Source organism: Aythya ferina, assembly GCF_964211825.1.
Source record: "Aythya ferina genome assembly, chromosome: 11".
In the NCBI taxonomy this organism is placed as follows: domain Eukaryota; kingdom Metazoa; phylum Chordata; class Aves; order Anseriformes; family Anatidae; genus Aythya; species Aythya ferina.
The window spans coordinates 8407867-8426836 of NC_140307.1; the positions used below are offsets into that span (position 1 = coordinate 8407867).

Here is an 18970-nt window from a genome sequence, read left to right on the forward strand (position 1 = left end):
CTTTTCTCTTTGTTTGTAAATATACTGGGGGAAAAAATCACTTCTGCTTCGGTCTGGTGTCAAGTGTGCTGCTTTGAAGGATTTGGCATATTCTCCACTCAGCACATCTGGTATGGGCGGATGCTGTTCAATAGATGTTTTATTTATTTTTTGTCATTGTTGTTATATTTCAAGTGATCCCAAGCCAAAAAACATTTAGCTGAACAAGAAGTTTGCCCATTATCAATCACTCCCTGATAACCACTGCCAAGCTGAAGGCGCATCTTTCCAGGCATGCTGGCCACAGAAGCCAACTTAAGCAATATTGATACCCTACTGAGATACCCGAGGAAGTGCAAACATGGAGTGCTTGATAAAAATAGCAAACTGCAGGCTGCGTATTGCTAAGTGCTATTTAATGATGCAGGAAGTTTTGGTATCTGTCCTACCCTCCAAAAGAATCAGATGCTTCACCCAGGCTGTGACAGGGAAGAAGAAAGCGGCTGGGTCATGTCCAAGGTAAAATGAAAATGTATTTTCTTTTACCTCTGAGCAAAAGAGATTAATCAGGAAGTGATTTGGGGGTTCCTGAGAGGTCCTAAAATGCTGAGTTGGGTGTTGGGTTGCTGGTATGTTGAGCTCTTGTATTTCTAAAGGTATGATCTTTCCCAGAGGTTGCAATAAAGAAGAAGCAAAAGGTTTACTGTGTGGTAGTTTAGTTTTAAAACTGAACAGTATGATCATACTCTGTGAAAGGACAGGACGGTGTCGGAAATACCTTTATTTTATGTTGATGTTACTTAGAAAGAGACTGTGGCCCCCATAAGGAGCTGGGCACTGGCTAAGGGTGCAGAGGGTGGGTGTGCACAGCCCTGGCTCAGGGGGATGCCACCAGTGGGTCACCTGCTAAATGTGCCAGGAGATGTTGGAAGGGAAGATCGGAGCCCTGGGGGGAAGGTGGAGGCTCTGGAGGAGTCAGACAAGGAAAATGTGCCAGCGACTGAAGGAAAGAGGAGATGAAAGGGAAAAGGAGTGTGGAGAACAAAGCGCAGACGTCAAGGAAAGGTGGGGAGGGGAAACAGAGATGATGGTGCTAAAATTAGATGGGGAACAGGGACAGGGAGAGCTGATCTGGTGCCCTCCCCTTAGATAAATTCCCTCTGAAGCTGCTGTCAAACCTGGCTTGGGACAGGGGGGTGAGAATTGGGGTCACTGGGGTCCAGGTGGGAAAGTGAGGTCCCTGCAGCAGGTTTAACTGTTTCAAACCAATTTTCTGGGTGACTCCTAATTATATGCTACTAGTCACAGCCTACGAGAGGCTAATGAAACCTTTGCCACCAATTAAATGCCATTTCTGCATGCTGAGTGGGGAGTGAGTGAGGGAAACAAGAGAAAAAGTGACCAAACTTGGCTCCAGCTGTGGTCTGGGTTCAGGGCACGGCTCCTCCTCCTTGTGCTCTCCTTGCAGAGTGTGGCTTGATGGATCTGGGGCTGTGGGAACAATGCTCTGAACAAAACGTGCTGCACATGAGGCAGGAGCAGGACCTGTGTGTGGAGGACCAGGGGTGCAGTGCTCCCATTGACTGCCATCCACACCCCAGCACTTCAGCAGGCATTTTATTCCAGATAAGGGATGTGGTTCCCTACATCCCTTCCTCTGAACTCTTGAGCTTTTAAGTCACTGCAAATTCTCCCCCAGGTTTTTGCAGTTTCCTATCCCAGCTACAGCTTTCTGGTGAATTCTGCCCATTCCCGTGACCTGGTGGCATGCTCTATAGGATGTGGTATAGGGCTGAAATCATCCAAGCGTGCAATTTGCAAGTAAATGGTTCCTTACGGCACAAAACTAGCTGAAGGAAGCATGCAAAATGGGGCTCAAGGACACTGCCTCTTTCACTGCTGATAAGTAGCGGGTAAGAATAAATGTAGTTCAAACACCTTCTTCTTCCATTTGCAAAGAAGTATGCTTGCCTTCTCCTCTTGTATTGGTTGTTGTATGCATAAGTGCCTTTATAGATATTATATGCACACTGAATCACATACGGTGTTCCTCAAAGTCAGTGGAAGGACTTGCACATCAGTGGGTTTCTGACAAAAAAACCCTCTCCTGATCCCTTGTTTCTTCCAGAAAAGCAGAGATCTGTACCCGAGGTTGTCAGAGTACGGAAAACATACAGCTTTATGCCAGTTTGCCCAGAGTGGTGTGATGTCCGTGGTGTGTTTGTGCATGCAGCCCTTCCAATTGCTTCGTCTAAGAGAGAAAACCCAATATTCCACCTCCTGAAGGTTACTAATGAAGCAAAAAGTCAAGACTTTGACATCTTACTGCTTTATTCACCCGGCAACACCTCTATTAAAAACTCTCTGCAGTACTTTCTGGGTGGCACAGCAAGCTGGCCAGCAGCCGGGAGAGAAGCCCCGCTGGGACATGAGGTAAGCTCCTTACCTAACACCATGCCTTGCACAACCCCCAAGGTGGGGACAACCACGTTGTGTGACCCACATAATGCCCTGCATGTGGTGGCCCATGCCAGTGACTCCTGTCCAAGCTAGGGCCACCATCCCTTTATGTGAAAGGAGTTTGGGTACCGCTGGCAGCAGCCACCCGTGCACCCCAAGCCCATTGCCCCCTGAGCACCATGGGCACGCAGGGATGGGTGCTGGGGGAGCGATGTCCTCCCCACCCAGACACAAGTGGAGAGATGTTTCATCCATCACATCTTTCTAGGGGATTTGGTTTTAGGGGATTTGGGGTGCAGCAGGGTAGGGTGGGAATAGCAAGGCTGAAATTGGGGCCGCAGCTGGGTGCCTGCTTCCCCCCCGCCTCCTGGGGGCTCTGGGTGGCTGTGAGAGCTGCCGGCACTCGCAAGAAGAGTAAATAAAATAGTCGGGAAGGGTTTGCAAAGCCCGAGCGAGCATCCCCGGTGCCGCAGCGCTGGCTCCCGCCGGGCCGAGCCGAGCCGGGCCAGGGCTCCCTCCCGCAGCTGCGGGCTCGGGGGCGGCGCAGGGAGGCTCGGCTTGTGCAGCCCCCTCCCTCCTCTCCTCCTCCTCCTCCTCTTCTCCTCCTCCTCCTCCTCCTCCTCCTCCTCCCATGCCAACCTGCTGCCGCCTTTGTCAGCGCAGCCCGGCGCTATGGCATCCTGCTGGGGCTTCAGCCTCGGGCTCTTCCTCCTCCTCCTCCTCTTCCTCCCGGCTGGCAAGCGGCTGCTGCAGCGGCAGGGCCAGCCCTGACGGGCACGAAAGAGGCAGGCGGAGCCCCCCCAGGTGAGCCCCAGGTGCCGGGGGGGGATGCAGAAAGGGGCACCGGGGACAAGCGCTCCCCAACCCCCGGGGAGGATGCGGGGACATGGGGGGGGACAACGGGGGTGGCCTCAGCACCGGCACCTCCCGGGGATGGGGATGCGAAGGGGTGCAGGTTGGAAGCCCCCCGAGGTGTCGCCTCTTGGTCGGGACTCAAAGAAAGGGGGGGACTCCAAAATCTTACAATTCAGTGACTTCGGCAGCTGCGCTTCGGTCCCGCACTGCTGGATCTGTCTGCGGGCAGCTGGACGGGAGAGAGCGGGGGACCCCCAGCCTGCACCCCCAAATCTTTACCGGGAAGGGATGAGGACCACCGGGGATGCTGCACCCACTGGTAGGGGGGGAACGGTCTGAGCAAAGTCAGCTATGGGGTGGCAGCAGGGGGTGTGGGTTGGCCATGCAGAGACGCAGGCTGAGCACAGAGGGAACGAATCGCTCAGAGCTCTCCGTATCTGTCTGACGGTGTTTGCAGGGGTGTCCCATTGTGCAGGAATTTGGGGGGAAAAAACGAACTCGGATGTGCTCTAATAACGCACCGACAGGAGAGCGTTTGTGTGTGTCTGTATGGGCCGATAGTTGGCAAAGGATGGCCAGGAGCATATGATGCAGTAATAATTCAAGTAATTTACTGCACGGGTTTGGACTGATTGACTGCACTTTTCCAGACCATGTAGAAACCTTAACCTGGGTTATGTAACTGAACACTACAAATAATAAACCTGATGTGCTTGTGCAATGGCAAGCCCTGTTCGACCTGAGTGCTGACACCGCTGTGGGGGCATGCTGTCTTTACCCACAAGTTCCCCACCAATTTGTGCCCTGTGAGGCTTTAGAGGCTGCTGAATTTTGCAGGGGGGCTGAAGTGCTGGGCAGAGTCCGTGTGCAGCTCACCCTGCTTCTGGTGAGGAGCCTGGGTTTGCCTGTTTGTCCCCTTTGGCTCTGGAAGAGAGAATAAAAATCCCAGCAGGGAGCCAGCACAGGTCCTTCCACCCTGCTCCTGCACGCCTGGGGGGACAGTCCCATTGAGATTGCATGAGCCCGGCTGCTTGAGAGGACTTTTCAGAGATGCTGAGAAGCCATCGTGGGGATGGGGCTCCAAAGTGCACTTTTTTTGTTATCTTTTTAATGGGCAGCAAAAGGCAGGGGGAGGAATAAGGTGTCCAGAAAGGGATGCTGTTTCTGCTGGGTGTGCACGGTGGAAGGCAGACGGAGCTCAGGATGTCTGTCTGTCAGAAATTCCTTCGTGTTTTGACAGGGAAATGGATCCGTGAGTATGGGAGGAAACAAAACTGAATCCCATCTCCAGGCGTTGTATGTTTCATGAGAGGCATGCGCTGCCTGTCTTGTTTTATTGTATCTGGCGCTGGGAAGACAGGCTGAAAGATTTATGAGCTGAAGTTAATAGTAAAACAGCATATTACAGCCTCTGTATTAATGTTCTCCTGCGCTGAAGTAGCTTGCTCTTTCTGGGGGAATTTATGCAAGGATCGCTCGCTCTATCTGTCGTCACGGTAATGGTATTATAGGGTGGCCCGTTAGTCACCGTGGGGGCAATCAAAACAAGGATGCTGTCTCCCTTTCAGCAAATCAAAGGGAGAGGGAAATGATGACTCCAGCAACTCTACAGCCTGTGTGTTAGCTGCACCTGCTGTGGGCACTGGGAAACGGGGAGGACAAATGTCAGAGGCACCAAGAACAGCGAAGGAAATGAAGGAGGACATAGAGGAGGAAGATAACAGGAGCTGTCTGCCAGCAGCCACGATTCGGGCTCACCCAAGGCACCTTTTCAGTGCCAGTGGTGGGACTTTCTCTTGAATCACACCCTGGGGTTGATGTGCCCCGGTATGCACTGCCCTTAGTAGGTGCAGTGGGGGCTGAAGGTGCCACTTGGCATCTGGGAGCAGTGGCACCAATGAAATGAATTGCTCTGAATAGCAAATTTACATGGGAACCAGCAGGTGGAGGGGACCCTTGCCCCAGTGCTGGTTCAGGGAGTTGAGGAGGGAAATTTTATTCTGGCAGGTTTCCCTGGGCCACGGGGGAGAGATCTTACAGAGGATTGATTCCCAAAGACACCAGAAAATAGAACAGCATCTTCCCCTTGTGCAGCCGTGAGGGATGGAGGCTGCAATCACAATACTCTTGGTCTGCGCCTCCAGAGGCTGAGGTAGCAGCTTGATGGTAAGAAGAGAGCTCAGTTCATTGCTTTGGTGCAGGGCAAAGAGGCATTGATTTGTGGTGAGCCCGGAGCTCATCTGTGCCCAGAGTCAGACCCCAGCGACTGGCCGTGCAATATGATGCTGTACAAGCCCATGCTGCCATATAATGGTGCTGCCAGGGCTGCAAATGTCGAGCCTGAGGAGCTAAGTCACAGCCCCCCTCCCTGTGTCGATACGACAAAGTCATTAAGAGTGAAATGTTAAGTGGCTCATTTGGTCAGAGGCTGTCTGGCTGAGGATAAATAAGCAAGGTCCTGGCCCCGTGCCCGATTTTCTCCATGTTTGTGGAGATCAGTGGCAGTTTGGGGGGTGTGAAGGGTGCGTGGTGGTGCCGGGAGCAAAGATCAGGCAGGACTTCAGTGGAATTGAGGCCATCTGAACAATCCCATGCTGCTATGTGTGCTGTGGGTACTTTCATTTGCTCTGCTGCTTTTGACTGGTTCACGACTCTGTACCCTCTCTGAAAGGTCTTCCTGTGCTCATTTTGGAGCTTTGCATTTACATGCCAGGTCCAGGTCTATTCTGGTCCTGCTCTGAGAGGTAGTGAATGATCTTGGACCCAACAGCTGGGATGGTGCCTGGCCGAATGCTTGATGGCTGGGATGTGGCAGCTCCCAGGGTGACTTGACGAGAGATGGAAGCCTAAAAGGCACCAGCTTTGCCTGATTTTTGCATCTCTGACCCTGGAAGCAAGGTTTTAAGGCTTTGTCCTTAAGGGATATTACATCCTGTTCTGTTTCTTGTTCTGTTCTTTGCAGCCTGAATCTGCTGGGTGTTCCAGGGGCAGTGTTTCTGATGCTCTGGGACAAGAGAGCACACATTTCCATACCCAGCCTAAAGCCCAAAGGTATCTTTTACACCTGAGTGTGTTCACACCAGAAAGGTGTTTGTGAGCAGCCAAGGGACGAAGAGGAAATTATTCCAGCTCCTAGATATCTTGCTTTTCCTCAAGGCCTGCATCTAATTTTGCAACCTGCTTTTTCAATTCCCACCTCCCATAGCTGAGCCTCCGTTGAGCGAATTGGCCAAATTCCCACCTCTGCAGGCTCAGCTCTCTCCCAACGACCCTCGTCTCAAAGCTTCTGTCACCCCCTGTCCCCTCTCTGCTTTACAGCTGACTGCCACCTCCCAGGCTTGGCTCTGGGAAAGGAGGAGACAAACAAACTGGTCCCAGCCTGAGCTAGACCAGGTCTGGCAGAGCAACTCCGTGTGGGATCCGTGCTTCAGTGCTGCTGCCTTATGGCTTAACCATGGGTTGGAGTCCCCAAACCAAGGCTCCTTTTTGGTACTGATGCAGCTAAGCAAAATCAATATGAGAGGAGGCATTTGGGGTTTCCTCTGAACCTACTGAAGATGTCAGCATGCAGCACCTTTCAAAATCAGGCTGACCCAAGTTTTACTAACTCATAGGATTTGGAAACCTGAATGAAAGTTTGCAGTACTGTAAGAATGGCTTTATACAAAATAGAAAAATTCAAGAAATGCTACCCAGTTTACTCTCACTGGGGTGAGAGAGCACAGGCGGAGTGCTGGGAAAGGAAGGGAACAAAATGGGTTGGCAGTTTTTAAGAAGTATTTTATTGCAAACTAACTAGTGGTGTATTTTAGCAGGACTGTGAGTGGGGTGCAGACAGGGCTCTGGCAGGTCAGTGCGGGCAGAGCAGGGTGTGTGTCAGGCTGTGAACATGCATATCCAGGTGCAGGTTCTGTGAGAAGCTGTGAAGTTACAAAAGGGAGGAGATATTCGCTGTTGCTTGTATTCAGCACGGAGGTGACAAAAAGACAGATTTCCACTCCTGCCGCAAATGGCAGATTTATAACGTGCTGAAAATTGAGTTGCAGAGCCAGTCCCCTGGCAGCTGGGACTGTCTCTTACAAGCCCCACATTTGAAGTTTACTCTGGGAGTGCTTGGTGGCTTTGGTGGCAGGTAGAGCAGCTTGGACCCAGCCAGAGTGCTTCATTTCCTGATGGTGACATGTCAGAGAGATGCAAAGGCAGGCTGATAAAGAGGCTGTGCCTCCAAGCACACTCGGATGATAAAGAGAGAAGGGATACAACCATCCTCCTCCAGCTTTTAGCATCACTTTCTGCAGCCAGGCGCTGAGCAATATAACATTTCTGCTCTCTTGTCAGTTAGTAGAAAGGCTTTGCTGCTGTGCATAATACAGGAGCTTTAAAAGCAAACATGCATGCTACGGAGGAGCTGGAAAATCCCTGTAGTCATTGGTTTCTGAGAGCGGTGTTTACAATCACAGGAATACATTCATGCTGCTGCTCAACTTCTGATCAGAGGCAGCAGAAAGATGTTTCTTAAATAAACAGCCAAGTCTGCATGGAGATCTCCTTCAGATTCGTACAGGCAACTTGTTTTTCTTTTTTTCTCTCTGGAAGCTGCTGCTGTGGTGTTTGCTATGAAAGCTGATGTACGGCAGCTTCTGACACCGCTGGTGATCAGCAGCATAATGTGGGGTCAGGATGAAAGGCTACAAGAGAGGGAGGAGTTGTTTAGGGTTCCTGGGACCATGCTCAGGAGTTCTGATGTTTTTGGGTGGGAATCAGCTTTATTAAGGAGTAATAAGAAACCTTGCAAGCCTCACTTGTGCTTTGCCACTCAGGTAGATATTCTGCTCTTGATGCAGATGGAGACACTCACTCCTGGGGTCATCGCAGGGTGGAAGTGAATGGGGGGAGGCACCAGAGCTCTTTGGGCAAGGAGAAATATCCTTGTCATTCCTGTCAGTAAGAATAACAAAGTGCCCAAACATAGGAACTGCAGCATCCCAGGATCTGTCTGGTTTTGCAAACTGCCTCTCCTGGTAGCCAGCAGCAGACACCGACAAGAATATTCACTACAGGCAGATGAAAAATAACCTGCATCCCATCAGCAGCCTTTCTTAATCTATAATAGCTAGAGGTTGGTTTCCACTCTGAAAGTGGGGTTTTACATCCTTCCCAAGATGTTTGCTCATGTTAGCTGTGCTTGCCTGAGCTATTCTTATTACCCATATAAATGTGCAGCCTTTGCTCTCCACCTCTGCCCTGGTTCTTCAGACCGGTGAATGAAGCTGCACTGCTTGGGTTTCTCTGGGAGCACATTACTGAAGAAGATGTACTCCGTCCTTGATATTTCTCAGTCTTCACATGCTCCTTGATTGGCAGACAGCCCTCTAACATCTGCTGGATTTGTTTCAAGATTCAGTGGGATATTTTATTTTTTAACTCTTCTGGCTCTTTTCTAAATTTTGCACTTTATTTATGAAATTGGGCTCAAAGATTTTCAGGTGTGGTGGAGCAGCTCTTCTATCGCTGAATCGTAAAGTCAGGAAAAGGTATTTCTGCAACGAGTATCATACTATCTAGAAGAGATAATATAGAATGGAGAGTAATGTTTTTTAAAAAGCATGATTATAATTACATGCTCAGATAACTTCTAGCAGATAACTTCTAACTTTATTGCTGTCAGAAAATCTTCCTGTGAGTATTTTGCAGTCAGTATGGAAACAGCTGGAGTTGTCATGGTGTGGTAGATCATCTCTGGCTACAGAACAGAGGTAGAATTATTGTCAAACAACTTGACACATCTGCACTTTCATAAGTTGATCAGATACTCTGTGAAAGCCCAGTAGCAAGCAGGCTGTGGTGGTGTATCTGCCATGAGTTCAGCCCCTGCAAAGCTTCTGCTGTTTATTCACTTGCTCACTTTGGTAGTAGTGACACAAATGGGCCTCCTTGGATGAAATCCTGATCCCATTTAAGTATTACTGACTTCATTGATGCTTGGATTGCAGCCTTGGAGTTTGAAAACAAGAGGATGGGTTATACAACCAAGCCCTTGACTGCAAGGGGAAGGAAGGCAGGTCCTGTCTGTGGCTGAATTACAAGGTCCTGAATATTATCTATGGGTGACTTAAAATCTTTTTTTGTTTGCTGTTGTGTGTTGCTGTAGAAGTGGAGCACAGTTTCCAGGATAAACAACAAAATACGCTTGAGCTATGGAGTCCAACCAGGAAACTTCACTCTTCCTGGTGAAGATCTTGGAGGAGCTGGACACAAAGCAGAACACCGTTTCTTACCAGGATCTCTGCAAGTCACTCTGTGCGAGGTTTGATTTGTCCCAGTTGGCCAAACTCAGAAGTGTGCTGTTTTACACTGCTTGCCTGGATCCTAATTTCCCAGCGACTTTGTTCAAAGACAAAATGAGATGCACTGTAAACAATCAGCAATCAAAGAAAATCATGGTTGCAGCAGATATAGTAACAATATTCAACCTCATACAAATGAACGGGGGAGTGGCCAAGGAGAAGCTTCCAGTTGCAAGGCAGAAAGTGAAGAAGAAAGAGTCCTTTGAGTCCTGCAGGTCTGACACGGAAATCTGCAACGTGGCAGACTGCGTGCCCAATTGTGAGCTGAACGACCAGGACTTTAACCAGGGTTTTCCGGTCAGAAGGTCTTCAAAATGCAGGAAGATGGACTGCAAAGACTGCCAACAGTTTGTTCCCTCTTCAGAACCCAACTTTTTGCTTGGGGTCAATAAGGAGATGAAGGGCCGGGCTGCCTCTCTGGACAGGCTGCAGGCACTGGCGTCCTACTCCATCGCCACGTCTCCGCCGTGTGAGATGCAGAGTACGTACTTCCCTATGAACATCGAAAATGAATCTATTTCAGACCAGGACTCCTTGCCAATAAGTGCAGGTCTGAAAGAAACTTTCATTTCAAATGACGAGCCGTTTGTGATGCAGTCATGCATCCAGAAAAGGAATATATTCAAAGAAGATTTTCATAATCTGATTACAATATCTCCCAACTTAATACCGCCCAACAAAAAGCCAGAAGATGGACACAGAGAGCCTCAGAACAGGAAAGAAAGCTCTAAGCAGGCTTTCTTCAACCACAGCTTTGAAATGCCATACAGCAGCCAGTACTTGAATCCAGTTTATTCGCCTATACCAGACAAAAGACGAGCGAAGCATGAAAGCCTAGATGATCTTCAAGCTTCAACGTATTTTGGCCCAACTACAATTCTTGGGCCTCAGGACAACAAAAAGTGGACAGGAAAACCAACTAAACAAACTGCCTGGCCAGCTAAAAGCTGGAGTTTAAATACTGAGGAGGTACCTGACTTTGAACGATCATTTTTTAATAGGAAGCAGTCAGAAGAGAAGACGCGCTACCAAAGCTCAAACAACCCATCTCCAAACTTTCCTTCAGCAGACAGGCATCAGTCCTACCTAAATGCAAAGGACCAGCAACCAATTATGCAGACAAATTATGCTGTGAAACAAAATGGGCATAAACCCAAGGAAATTCCTTCCATTCTAGATGTGGAAAAACATGAGCCAGTCAAAAAGTTTAAGGACAAAAGCATTAATTGTACTTCTGTTCAGATCTTAAGCATTGACAGGACCACGAGTGTTGGGACACAAACGGAGCAACAGGTCCTGGACCACAAAAAATGCAAGGATTTGTGTACACCAGGCCAAGCCAAGTATGGAGAGAGGCACTCCCTTAAGCACTCGGATGATGACTCTGAAATCGTGAGTGATGATATCAGTGACATTTTCCGATTTTTAGATGACATGAGTATCAGTGGGTCCACGGGAGTGATGCAGTCTTCATGCTACAACAGCACTGGCTCCCTGTCTCAGGTGCATAAATCAGACTGTGACAGCTCACCCGAGCACAATTTGACTAAAATCTCCAACGGGAGTGCCTGCAACAAATTAGAAAAAGTGGTCCGGGCAGATGCCAGTAACACAGACGATGAACTGAAAACAAGTGTCTGCAAATTGGTTTTGAGGATTGGTGAAATAGAGAAGAAACTGGAGTCTCTCTCAGGTGTCCGTGAAGAAATCTCCCAAGTCCTGGGAAAATTAAGCAAGCTGGATCAAAAAATTCAGCAGCCTGAGAAGGTCAGTGTACAAATAGATCTTAATTCACTGACAAGCGAGGCCGCATCAGATGAAAGTAACTCCCCGCAGATATTTCAGTGCCACAACACTACTCATGGAGGCAAGCTGGAGAACAATCCAGAATGGTGCTGTTCAGATGCCAGTGGAAGTAACAGCGAAAGTCTTCGAGTAAAAGCCTTAAAAAAAAGTTTATTTACTAGAAGGTCATCGAGATCATTAACAGAGGAAAATAGTGCAACTGAATCCAAAATAGCAAGTATTTCAAACTCTCCCCGAGACTGGAGAGCTATTACTTATAGCAACCAAGTTGGCATTACAGAAGAGGAGATGAAAGAGAGAGATGGAGGAGAAAATAAAGACTGGCACAGGAAATCTAAAGAGGTAATTTCAACCTTAACTCACATAATAAGCACTTGAAAATAATCTAGTTATGAATGTCTTCCGCAGTCATCACAAGCCTTGGGGTATGACAATGCTTTGCCCCGCCATATTATGCCTGTCTTTATTGTTATCATAATTGAGTGATTTTGTACCTATATGTTCTTGCTTGGCAGCTGCAATATGGTCAAGCTGTTCCTAAAAGCACTTTGCTCTTTTGAAAAGGGAGGGGGGTAATTTGGGTGAAATCTTCGAAAGAGGATGATGTTCTTCATCATCAGGGGCGATATAATGGAGGCTAGGTAATTAACTTGGTGAAAAGAACGTGAGGAAAATTGTTACAGTCTGAAATTCTCCAGAGGTTGGTTTAGAAGGGATATTTTGAAATTGCATTGTGATGGCTTTTATCAGAGAGTACATGCATATTTAAAAGGCAACAAAGTAGATTTGTGGATTCAAATCCCTCAAGAAAAAAATCCTTCTGTGTGCACCATGAGATGCAAATGGTAGTTATGTTTCCTTTGTCTGACTTTCATGGTCATTGACATGCATCTTAAACCTTCCGTGGTGGAAATGCAGCATAGCTGCCCTCTTGGTTTGGTCAGCTAGAAAAAACTCTGCCCAAATCCCTCCCAGCACCTACGCACTGCTGTCTTTGCAGATCACATCCCTATCATGGCTGTTCTTGCACTGGGCTCTGATTGCTGCTCAGTTAAAACTGTGCATGCCGAGGGTTATTGTTTCTGTTTCGTGGAAGTGGAGCCCACTGGAGAGGGCTGGGGATCCTTCAGCTTCACGGTCTATCAGGAACATGTGGTGGGCATGCTGTGCTTCCTTGGGAGGGGGATCAAAAGCAAAGCATGACTGAGGAAGGAGAAGATGAGGTTTGATGGGGGCAAGTGCAGTTGGATTGAATGAGAAAGCATAAACTATGGTTTATTAGCAGGTTTCAGATGGGGAAAGGGGTTACCTTTATCAAGCCCAAACCCTGGCATTTCTGTACATTGGTCTGCCCAGAATGAAGTAAAGACTTTGAAGGTCCCTTCCTCACTGCTGTGGTAGACCACAGCTGATGCTGGATTAGTAGCATGGATGATGTGGTGTCAAGGGGGTAGCACCTGGAGGCTCCCCTCATGAGGAGCCATGTTGAGATTTGATCTGGAAACACAAATTTTGAAGCTTGCGTGGGGCTCTGAGCTTTACCAGATCAGCTAGTCATTTCTGAATGTTCGGGGCTATTTTCAGAATAGTTTTATAACCTGTAAACAATACAAAACCTAAATTTCATCTTCTGCATGAGCTTTGTGTTCATGTTATGGAGAGTCATCTGTAAAATACCTCTTTGATCTGGTTGTGAGAAGAGGGTGGGCAAACAGATTAAATCCACCATCCAAAAACTTTGTTCTGGCTGATACTTCTCTTATCTTGGATTAAGCAGTATCATATAGTGAGTCTGAAAGGAATGTCCTTGTCCTTTGTGTTTAACCCCCTCATAGTCCTGTTTCTTTTCTCAAATTCTTTTGAACCCTATTGCAGGCAGACAGGCAATACGAAATCCCACAGCCACATAGACTCTCTAAACAGCCAAAAGATGCTTTCTTGATTGAACAAGTCTTTAGTCCTCATCCCTACCCTGCATCACTCAAGTCACACATGAAAAGCAACCCGCTCTACACAGACATGAGGCTGACGGAGCTGGCTGAAGTGAAACGTGCCCAGCCATCGTGGACCATAGAGGAATACACAAGGAATTCGGGGGATAAAGGCAAGATTGCAGCATTGGATCTACAAGTGAGTCCCATTTGTTTAATTTGAATGGCTTGTTTGTGAATCGATGTTACCAGAAAATGAATTTAATAAGGGATTTGGATAGCTCAGGAAGGAGCTGTGAGGTGTTGAGCCTCTAATCTTTCTGATCCCTATCCGTCCTGGCTAAGGACAAAGAAAAATGTGGATGTTTGATTGCTGAGTGATGATCCTTGACAGGTTGGTGCTTCCACTTTGTTCTGTAATGGAGAGATGTCTGCTAAGCCATCACACTGTTGTTAACTCTAAAGAAAAGGCTGGGGATAAAGGGATGGACAAAAGGGGGAGGTGAAACTGGTCCCTAATCACAGTAAGGTGGTGGTGCAGAATCTGGCGTTGCTGCTTTTTCTTTTATCCTTGTTCTTTCTGAATTGTTCACAGAGAATTTAAGTGTTAACACTTTTTCCATTTTGCTAGGAACATGAAACAAAATATTTGTAGAAGACATTCAATACCATGACTCTTTTTGAAATACATCCCTGTTTGAAGCTCTGAAGTGGCTGTTGGAAACTACAGTCATGTTAAGGGCAGATCAGTTAATGGTGGGTCTTGTTCATATTTTAGTTCAGCTTGGAAATGTGCCTTTGAGGTAGATCTCCCAATGGCCTCTGCTTGGGAGAGTGATCTCTGAGAGTGGAAATTGAGTTTGTTTGTTTGAAACTACACCACATGTTGTGTTTCCTGAGTAAACAATGCATTCCCAACCACTAATAGGCCAGCCCAGACCTTGTCCAGAGCTACCTCCTTCCCTTCAAAGGCAAAAGGGGAGACCCTGTGTCTTCACCATTTCTCTGCTGCTTTGTTCCTACCAGGTTGCACAACTTGCCAGTGCAGACATAGCCTACATAGCTACATAACCTAAAAAGAATAACCAGGCTCTTTTTCCTGATTAGTCTGATAAACACAAAACATCTTCTAGGAAGAAAGATCTCTGAGCTTAAAAGGGAAGCATAAAGAATGTAATCCAAAATGTGTAAAAAACAAACAGATGTTGCAGTATTGTTTCCTGAAACACAAAAAGCATCACATAATGAAATCAGCCCTGGCTCATGGTGTATTGCCTGTATACATTTATATAGCAGCATGCAGAGCCAGCGGAGGGGACTGGTGCTGCCCTCACACGTCTTGGGCTGGAATTTGCTTGTGCAGGAATTTGTTCAGACTGCATTAACCTCCAGGCTATACTGGGTCTGGCTGGGATGTTAACTTTCCCTGCAGCAGCCCATACAGGCTCAGCTCTTGCAAGTGTCCTTGACCTCAACAGCCTCTGCTCCTTGCTGCACTAAAGCATGCCTGGAGAGAAACCGAGTAGCACAGGGACCAGTCTGCATCTTGCCTCAGCTGCCTGCTGCTGTTTGGGATTTAAAAGCATCAGAGGGGATACTAAATTCCTATTCCTGGCATTGCAGACCATATGCTGGAGTAGGAATAGACTGAAAGAAGTTCCTCTGCAGTATGCAGCCACAAAGCATCCCTTACCTGCTGTGTGGAGGCAACAGGGGAGGTGATATTTGGAAGCACAGCTCCCCTGAGAGAAGTGTTCTCCATCTGGTCCTTGTAGGACTGTTCCCTTCCATGTAAGCAGCTCTGCATGACTGTGAGCAAACCAGAGAAAGCAGCTTATTGCCATCATTTATCTTTAGGATAAAGGTGATAAAACTTTACGGGTTTGATTCTCTCCCTGCAAAAGGACTGTCAGAATTGCATCTACTCTGCAAAACCCATGTCTAGACTTTATAATAGAGCTTACTGACAAACTTAAAAAATAGACACAGACTGATGAGTGGGTTTTTTCCTAGTGATTAACTTTATTAGAACTGAAAGTAAATACATTATGCTTTAATGAACATTCCTACGTCTGGCAATGAAATGGGAAAGGAAGCTGATTAACAGTAATGGGCCTTTTTAATAATGCATCTTCCTTCTGAAGTAGTTAAAAGGTCAATATCAAGGCAGAGAGGTCCAAAACTATAATTTCCTTGAAGCATAGTTGTCATTTATTTATTTATTTATTTTTAACCTTGATTTGCTCCTTTAAAAATTCTCCCAGTCTTCCTTAAAACAGAAATTGCAAAAAACTGCGGTCAGGCCAAAGCTTGTCCCAGCACAGGGTCTGTGTAAGATCTCATCTCTTTGCCCTGCGTATGATGAGCCACAGGGAAGAAGCATTCAGCCAGACTATTTTTTTCTGATGCCCTTAGAGATGAGGTTGCTGTTTTATTTCTGGTTTTCTCTTCAGAAGGCTGGAATAGGTCATTCACAGATCGAATGGTACACTCTCAAGACTCAGCTTGATGGTCTCTGCTTCAGAGTACAGGCACTATCATAGAGATCTCCATTAATTGTTCATAAAACTGTTGCTTAATTTTAGTTGTTTATTTCTGGGGCAGCTATAAAACCACTTCTTTTAGTACTTCTGTACATAAAGCAAATAGTGCTGTCAGGCAAAGCAAGGTTTCAGCTGGTAGCTCATGGCCACAAAATCTGAATTAGCCAATTAAAGGCTTACCCAAATCCCTCTCGAGTCTGCTGGAGTTTCTTTGTGCTGGGTCCAGTGAGCTTTGGATCAGACCCATTGCAAGCACAAAAAAGGTATGTGTTGGTATTCTCACCGGAACATTTCTGTATGGAACCTTTTTCAGTTGTTAAAGAATTGGCCTTTTGGAGCCTCAGACACAGGAGACAGCTTCAAGGAAAAGCTGTCATTTTTCAAACATTTTTTTCTCCTCTTTTTCACATTTTTGCTTTATTTCTTTCTTCTGGTAAGTGTGATATAGTGTCTAGTGTTGGGTTTTCCCTTTTTCCCCCCATTTTACCTTAGAGACAGGACAAAAGGAAAAAAAAAAAACAACCAAGCTGGAAATGCAAAGCATGAAGAGATTGAAAATTCTAAGGAAGAAAAGAAGACAAAAAGAAAAAAAAAAAAACAACAAAACCAAAAACAAACAAACAAATAAAAAACAACATGAAATGCAACATTCAAATGAAGGCACTGATAGAGTCCTCTAGGTTGCCTTTCATTTTGTGCCCAATTCAGATTTCAGATTTCCTTTTTTTTTAATTTTTATTATTTTTATTTTTTTTCCACACAGAGAGAATTGGATCAGACTTTGACAATGGGCAGAGTATTGTCTCCTGTGGAAATGTAGTTCATGCCCTTGGGGTTAAATGGTCTCACCTGTAGAGATGGTCTGGAGATGGTGTAATATGGAGTAGAAAATCTTGTGCTATGCGTCCAGATCCTTCTCTTGCCTCAGAAACTGAGAGAGCATCTTGCTGAGTGCATGGGGCTTTCCCTAGCTTCTGTACCTCATTCCTGTGTGGTTTTTGGTGTGAAGAAAGAGGTTGGCTCCTGAAAGACAAGAAAACTCATGAGATCTTAACATCACCTGTGGTATGTATGAGGTATGTGTACCTCAATGCCACATGGGAGAGTAATGCTGCAACACTCATTGCTGTATGTGGTGACCTCTTCCATGGGCAGAAGGGAGGATATGGCAGAAAATAAAGTTGTACAAGGAGGGTGAGGAGACCTGCCTTTGCAGACAAGTCATGGTAGCAAAATTAGGGTTAGCTTTGTAAAATGTAGTTCATAAGGAGTGTGTGTTAAGAACATTTCTCACCAGCTGGGCTTTAATAATTTAAAAAGCAGTAACAGACCAGTAGTTGCTGACATCTCTGCTGTCTAGCAGATAAAAGAGATCTTATTTAAATGCCACCAAGGATGACAAAGTTTCCGGCAAATCAGAAATATGTCAGGGATTTTGAAGCAGAATTAAACTGTTGCGGGAGTTTATTTTTTGCAGTGTTTTATTGCCACTTTCATCAGCCTTATGGAACTGGAACCTGGAGAAATGGAGTTGAAGGGATGTGAGCTGCAGCAATAACCCACTTTATCCTGACAGCAGACCCAGATGCAGCTGGGAGGCCTCCAAGCACACCTGCTTTATTTACTTATTTTATTAATAACAGATCCCAGGCAATTAACAATTGTTTCCTTTTTATTTTTAGACTCAAGAATCTTTAAACCCAAACAACTTAGAATACTGGATGGAAGACATTTATACTCCTGGCTATGATTCCTTATTAAAACGCAAAGAAGCTGAGTTCAGAAGAGCAAAGGTTTGCAAGATAGCTGCCCTAATAGCAGCGGCAGCTTGTACAGTTATTCTGGTCATTGTAGTTCCCATTTGTACAATGAAATCCTGAATACGTGGACAGACTCGTGACTCCCAGCTGTGTGCATCTCAGATAGCTCATTCTGTGTTTCAAGCATCTGATGGCAAAACTGTATGGAATTTGCAAAGGAAGAATGTTCTGAGGATATCCTGGTGGAGATTGCCGTAAACGTAGACAGAACACAAAACGATGAGAGAAACAATTTTTTTTTGAGAAGTATTATTTTAAATAACAGAGCATGTGGCGGAGCTGATGGGAACTCGGTTCGATTTTTATGCATTTTTAAAAGTGCAATATTTTTTTTCCTAAAGAAACAATATAATGTTTTACAGAATCAGAGACTGACAAGGATCCAGGCAAAAGGGGAAGGTTGTCTGAGCTATGTTGCATTTACTGGAGGTGTGAGTACTTGGAGGTAGCACTGTATAGAAGGGAATGTTCTATATGCATTACACCGGGGAGCTAAGAACGTCTTAAAGCTCTCTACAATGTAGAAAACTCTGAATGTATTGTATTTATTTATAGCATTGATGTATTTCATGATCATTTGATTGAAAGCAGACTGTGTAGCCATGAACAGAGTTCATTCCTATGTTCAGATTAAAAAGGGCTTTTTATATTTGGTCTTGCCCTAAGACCCACTCTATCATCACTGAGTACTTAGATAAGTGCAATGTGCTGCAGACCAAAAAGATTATGTTTTAAAGCAATCAAAAGAGGTTTTAGTTGCTTCTGTTGAATAACATTTGCATAGAGCTGGCAAACATGCCTTGCCAAAAGGGTATTCTTTACCTCTGCAGACAGTGAAACTGTCTCAATTTCACTCCTGCCAGCAAGCAAAGCTGGCAAATCCAAGCAACACTCAGTTAAAGTTCTCATAAATGTAATCTGAACAGTTATAATTTTGTCACAAAGTCTTTGTGCCTTTTTTTAGACTGTAGATGAAACAGAACTGTTTAATTTTGCTATTTTGAGCCCATAACATAAATCACAACATAATGGGTACTAATGGAGGTTCTCTTCCCGCAAGCCTTCTATACAGTTCAGATTGCTCCTCAGATTGCAGGGCTGGTGGTTACTGAGCACTTACATTAAGGGCACAGTCTTCCAGCACGGGTGGAAACTTGCTGTTAGTGTGATGCATTCAGCACAGGGAGCTTGTCTGCTTCCCCTAGTGCTAATGTACTTAAGAATGATGG

The 18970-nt window shown here is 46.1% G+C and overlaps 1 protein-coding gene across 4 annotated transcripts in view; it reads left to right on the top strand.

Annotated features, from left to right (window-relative positions):
- The window catches only part of MINAR1 (membrane integral NOTCH2 associated receptor 1), a 60251-nt gene extending 41845 nt beyond the window's left edge, over positions 1–18406 (top strand). Inside the window, exons 2-6 of one of the 4 annotated variants that reach the window (XM_084532384.1) lie at positions 2108–2265; positions 2350–2412; positions 9446–11789; positions 13323–13577; positions 17604–18406. In XM_084532384.1, coding sequence (XP_084388510.1) covers positions 9492–11789; positions 13323–13577; positions 17604–17801 — 2751 coding nt within the window. In that variant the 5' untranslated portion in view covers positions 2108–2265; positions 2350–2412; positions 9446–9491 and the 3' untranslated portion in view covers positions 17802–18406. Of the gene's footprint in view, positions 1–2107; positions 2266–2349; positions 2413–3062; positions 3244–9445; positions 11790–13282; positions 13578–17603 lie in introns of those variants that run through there. The other 3 variants (XM_084532383.1, XM_084532385.1, XM_084532386.1) reach the window with 3 other exon arrangements.
- Positions 18407–18970: the final 564 nt, after the last annotated feature.